The sequence below is a fragment of the Peromyscus californicus genome, unplaced genomic scaffold (assembly GCF_007827085.1).
Source record: "Peromyscus californicus insignis strain IS unplaced genomic scaffold, ASM782708v3 Scaffold_13__1_contigs__length_99412109, whole genome shotgun sequence".
Classification (NCBI taxonomy): Eukaryota; Metazoa; Chordata; class Mammalia; order Rodentia; family Cricetidae; genus Peromyscus; species Peromyscus californicus.
Window position 1 is genome coordinate 96,831,254 of NW_026294424.1, and position 4,120 is coordinate 96,835,373.

A 4,120-nucleotide genomic window follows, 5' to 3' on the forward strand; every position below is an offset into this window, starting at 1 on the left:
ACCTGCTGCGATTATTTGGAAAATATTGGAGGGGCATTTGCATTCAATACTAAAGATCAAGTTGTGACTGCAACCACAGCTCGCTACCAGTTTCTCTCCGCCCCTCCCATTCCCAAGGTCTCAGCTCACACACACACACACACACACACACACACACACACACGCAAACAATCTCAAGTCCGTCTCTGTTTTCAACGAAAAGTATCTTCCGTCCTGTCTCTCCCCGCGGCCACCCTCCTCCCAGCACATTTACCATTAAGTAAAACAAAGAACGGAGCTGGAAGTCGGTGAAGGTCGTAGGGTAGCAATGTAACCAACTGAGCTTGGGGTGCGTTTGCTGAACGGCGCGCCTAGGCCCCTCTCTAGCTTCCAGACCTTCCTCAAGGAAGGAATCGTCACTCAATCGCCTCCAACGCCCGGCAGGCCCGGCCCGACTCACCGTGGCATTTGATGTCGCTCTGGGAGTCTTCCCTCTTGTCCAGCTTGGTTTTGGGGTCCTCCTGCTCCAGCTTTGGCCTGAAGCTCTCGTGCGCGGCGTTGCTCTCCTGCTTCGGCGTGTGATGAGGAGACACGCTGGTGCTGTAGGGCGCACAAGCCGCCAGAGGTTTGCTGTCCCCCAAGATGTCCTTAATTAAAAAAGAAGAGGTGGAAGTCCTGGGGGCCGAGGCGGCCGAGCCTAGCTGCTGGGCCGCGGACTGTGGCTGCGGCGGCGGCGGCGGCTGCTGTTGGGGCGAAGCCTGCAAACTTTGCGCGGGAGCTGCGGCTGGCGGCGGCGGCGGCGGCGGCGGCTGCTGGCCGTGGTGGAGGTGATGGTGAAGCTGGGGCCCGTCTGTCACGAGGTGCGGCTCCGGGGGCTCCAAGGTGACCGAGATCGGAGAAGAGGGCGCCGTTCCCACGGTATCAATCTCCGAACAGGGTGACGGGGTGGCCTGGCTCCTAAAATCCGTGGTCCTAGCTTCGCCAAGAGGGCGGAAATCTCCGTTCATCATGCCGGGGCTGCTGGAACCGGCACCGGACAAAATCGTGTCTATTCCAAAACTCGACCCGCTGGCCCCTTCCATTGCTGTTATTTCTACATGAGGTCCACGCCACTCCGCGGATCAGCAACCGCCGGGAAACTATCGATCGTAAAACAAAATAGACACTTTAAAAAAAAAAAACCGTTGACACTGCTTTAAAAAAACAAAAACAGTGGGGCGGGAAAGGAGGATAATGGGGACGTGGCAATTGGTGGACACTTTCGGCTCAACTTTTTCCCATATGCAAAAAGTCAAAAGAAAGAAAGATGAGAGTCAGAAAACCAGAAAATGCCGCCGGCACGGAAGACGCGCTCCGCTGGAGCAGCGCGCACGTGGGCGGCGGCGGCGAGCGGTACCCGGGCGAAGGTGCTGGCGGCCGGAGCGACCCCGCCGCCGCCACCGCCGCCGCTGCCACCGCCGCCGCCTGGGTCTGCCCACTGCCCGGTCCCGGGCGGCGGCGGCGGCCACGGCAGGTGCGGCGACCGCTAAGCCCTGGCGGCCTCCGCCCCCGAGGCGACCACAGCGCGCAACCCGGCCGCTCCGGAGCCGAGTTTCTCAACTTTCTTGGAAAGTTGCGGAGCGGCCGCGGCCGCGGGCGCCCGGGGAGGAGGAGAAGGAGCGCGAAGGAGCAGGCGCGGGCGCAGGAGACCGCGGACAGGCGGCGCCCGGCAACTCCCGCCGCTGCCCCGCGCGTTGGCTTGTCATCCGCCGGCTCGCGGGCGGCGCCGACCCCCTCCCGTGACGTCACGGCCCCCGCCGCCGCTCCCCGCCCGCGCCCCGCGCCGCCCGGGCCCCGCGCCCCCATTGGCCGCTCCGGCAGCGGCGAGCGACGCCGACGTGCCAGGAGCCAATGGGCGCGCGCCTGGGCCGGCCCGTCAGCAGCGCGCCCCGAACCCCGCTGCTCTTTTGAGAACCCGGACCTCCGTGTGCCCGCAGCCCCGAGCCCGACGCCTCCTCCTGGGGGCCCAAGTGGTACCCACAGTAACGAGTGACCGGCACAGGGACGTGGGGGTTGGGGGGGGGGGGCGGAGGACAGAGGGGCGCTGGGAAAAGGGAGCCCGAGGGCGGGAAGCGGGGACGTGGTGACGATTCGTTAGTTGTGCCCGCGTTCGGGCGGCGTGGAGGGAGAGTGGAGAGGCCGCGAGGGGCGAGAGGAGGTCGCGGTTCCCCGTGGCCCGCTGCGCGGCCACGCTCGCACGGTTCCCAAGCACGCTTGAGTAGTCCGGAAACACAAGGAACCGGGGAAGGGGTGCTTGGGGACCCCACGGGGAAGTGTGTGACATTCAGAGCCGAGCTCCGCGTGGACCCGCAGCCTCTGAGCTCCGAGGTCCCTCCAGGAGCCCGTGCGCTCCAGCTCGGCCCAGGCCGGTAGCAGGTCCTGGAGACCAGCAGAACTTGGTCTCCCTCCTTGACCCCCTGTCGGGGAGGATCCGGCGTGCCGCCGAAATCCCGCTTTGTCTGCAATCAGAGCTGTGCTGGAAGAAACGCCTGGCCAAACACTTTCTCCCGAGCCGGGAAAACCCTGCCCGAGGCGTTCTCTCGTGGCGAATGCCGCCAGGGTTTCCTGCGCTGTCAGGCTGCGGTGGAGCTGCGGGAACCGGGGTGCCTAGTACCCTGTGCTTCCCTCCCCCCCCCGCGCGCCCTCGCCTCCCTCCAGTTCTTCCATCCCCACTGTGGCAGGCCGCGTGTTTGGAAAGGAAACAGTCACTGCAGATCCGTTTGGGACCCAGAGCGCGACTGTGACGCCGTCTCGTCGGAGGGTATCAACTTGCGTGCTTTTCTTCAGGACGTCTCCAACCTGTCTCTTGTTGAATGTCAGAGTAATGGGAAGCGCCAGTGACAAGACGGCGTATTACTCCTGATTAAGTGCCGTGTCAACCTAATTAGCAGAGTAATTATAAGGTGCTAATGAATGATTCAAAGTTCTTTGAGTTACATTTTACTCCAAATTACCATTTTTAAGAACCTTATGAATCTGCATGGTTGGCATCGTTTCCGTGACTCGGTGTAAAATGATCCAGTAGAGGACAGGGTTTAGTTGCAGCTCTGTTCTCTCTCTCTCTCTCTCTCTCTCTCTCTCTCTCTCTCTCTCTCTCTCTCTCTCTCTCTCTCTCTCTCTCTCTCTCTCTCTCTCTCTCTCTCTCCCTCCCTCCTCCCTCCCTCCCTCTCTCCCTCCCTCCCTCCCTCTCTCCCTCTCTCTTTCCCTATTGACCTATTGAGGACCCGGGAGGTATCCGAAGGTTATTGACCTCCTAAGATCTTGCTTCCTCCGACTTGGAAGCGTGAGTCCCAGGACTGGAAGGAGGAGGTGGGTGGTGATTCATCCTGGGGACATCTCGATCTTTGATCCGGAGTTTGGGGGATCCCGCGTTATTTCGAGAGTGTGTTGAGCTGTTTTGTACCATCCCAGTGTCCTTTTTCGTTGCGCTGTCTCTGAGAAGGGACGGAGGCTACCCAAGGTTCACCATCTAGGTAGTTCTCTCCTTCCTCAGAAGGCAAGCAGGCTTTTACCAGAGAAACAGGGGTTGTTGAGTCGAAGCCAAGACGTGCCGCCGCCAGACGCTGGTGGCCTGAGGGATCCCCGTACCTCTCTAAAGACTTGTGGCTAGGTCCGGTGGGTGGCTATCGACTAGTCTAGGTGAAAGACTCAGAGGGCCTAAACGGAGGCCTTTGTCGGGAGAACTGCGTGTTGGCCCCGCAGTCCCTCCCAGGAGATTTCAGGATAGGTCTTGGCCTTCCCGTCAAAGGTTGCGACCACCACGGCTGGGGACTGATCTCACTGAAGCAACCCATTTCAAGCTCCAAGGCCGGGATGGACAGTCTTGGCACCCTGAGCCTCTGGCACAGTTGACCCCAGCGGAAAGGGCCGGAAGGGCGCCTGGGCTGCAGGAGAGTGCCGAGGAACGCTACTCTTCCTTCCCTGGTCAGTTATCGATTAGGATTCCCATTCTGACATCACTCAACAACATCCCCACTGGAGGCCCCGTCCACAGTCAGCTCGCAGGAAGTGAGGAAGGGGGAAACACTTAAAACCCAGCACTGACGGCCCTGCACAAATCAATTATTCTCGACCTTGATAAATAATTCATTTAAGCCTGTTT

The 4,120-nt window shown here is 60.8% G+C and overlaps 1 protein-coding gene across 1 annotated transcript in view; it reads right to left on the minus strand.

The window, feature by feature from the left end:
• Barhl2 (BarH like homeobox 2) overlaps window positions 1-1,379 on the minus strand; it is a 6,543-nt gene extending 5,164 nt beyond the window's left edge. Inside the window, exon 1 of the mRNA XM_052735848.1 lies at window positions 440-1,379. Within this exon, the coding sequence (XP_052591808.1) occupies window positions 440-1,061 (622 nt within the window). The 5' untranslated portion in view covers window positions 1,062-1,379. The remainder of the gene's footprint in view (window positions 1-439) is intronic.
• Window positions 1,380-4,120: the final 2,741 nt, after the last annotated feature.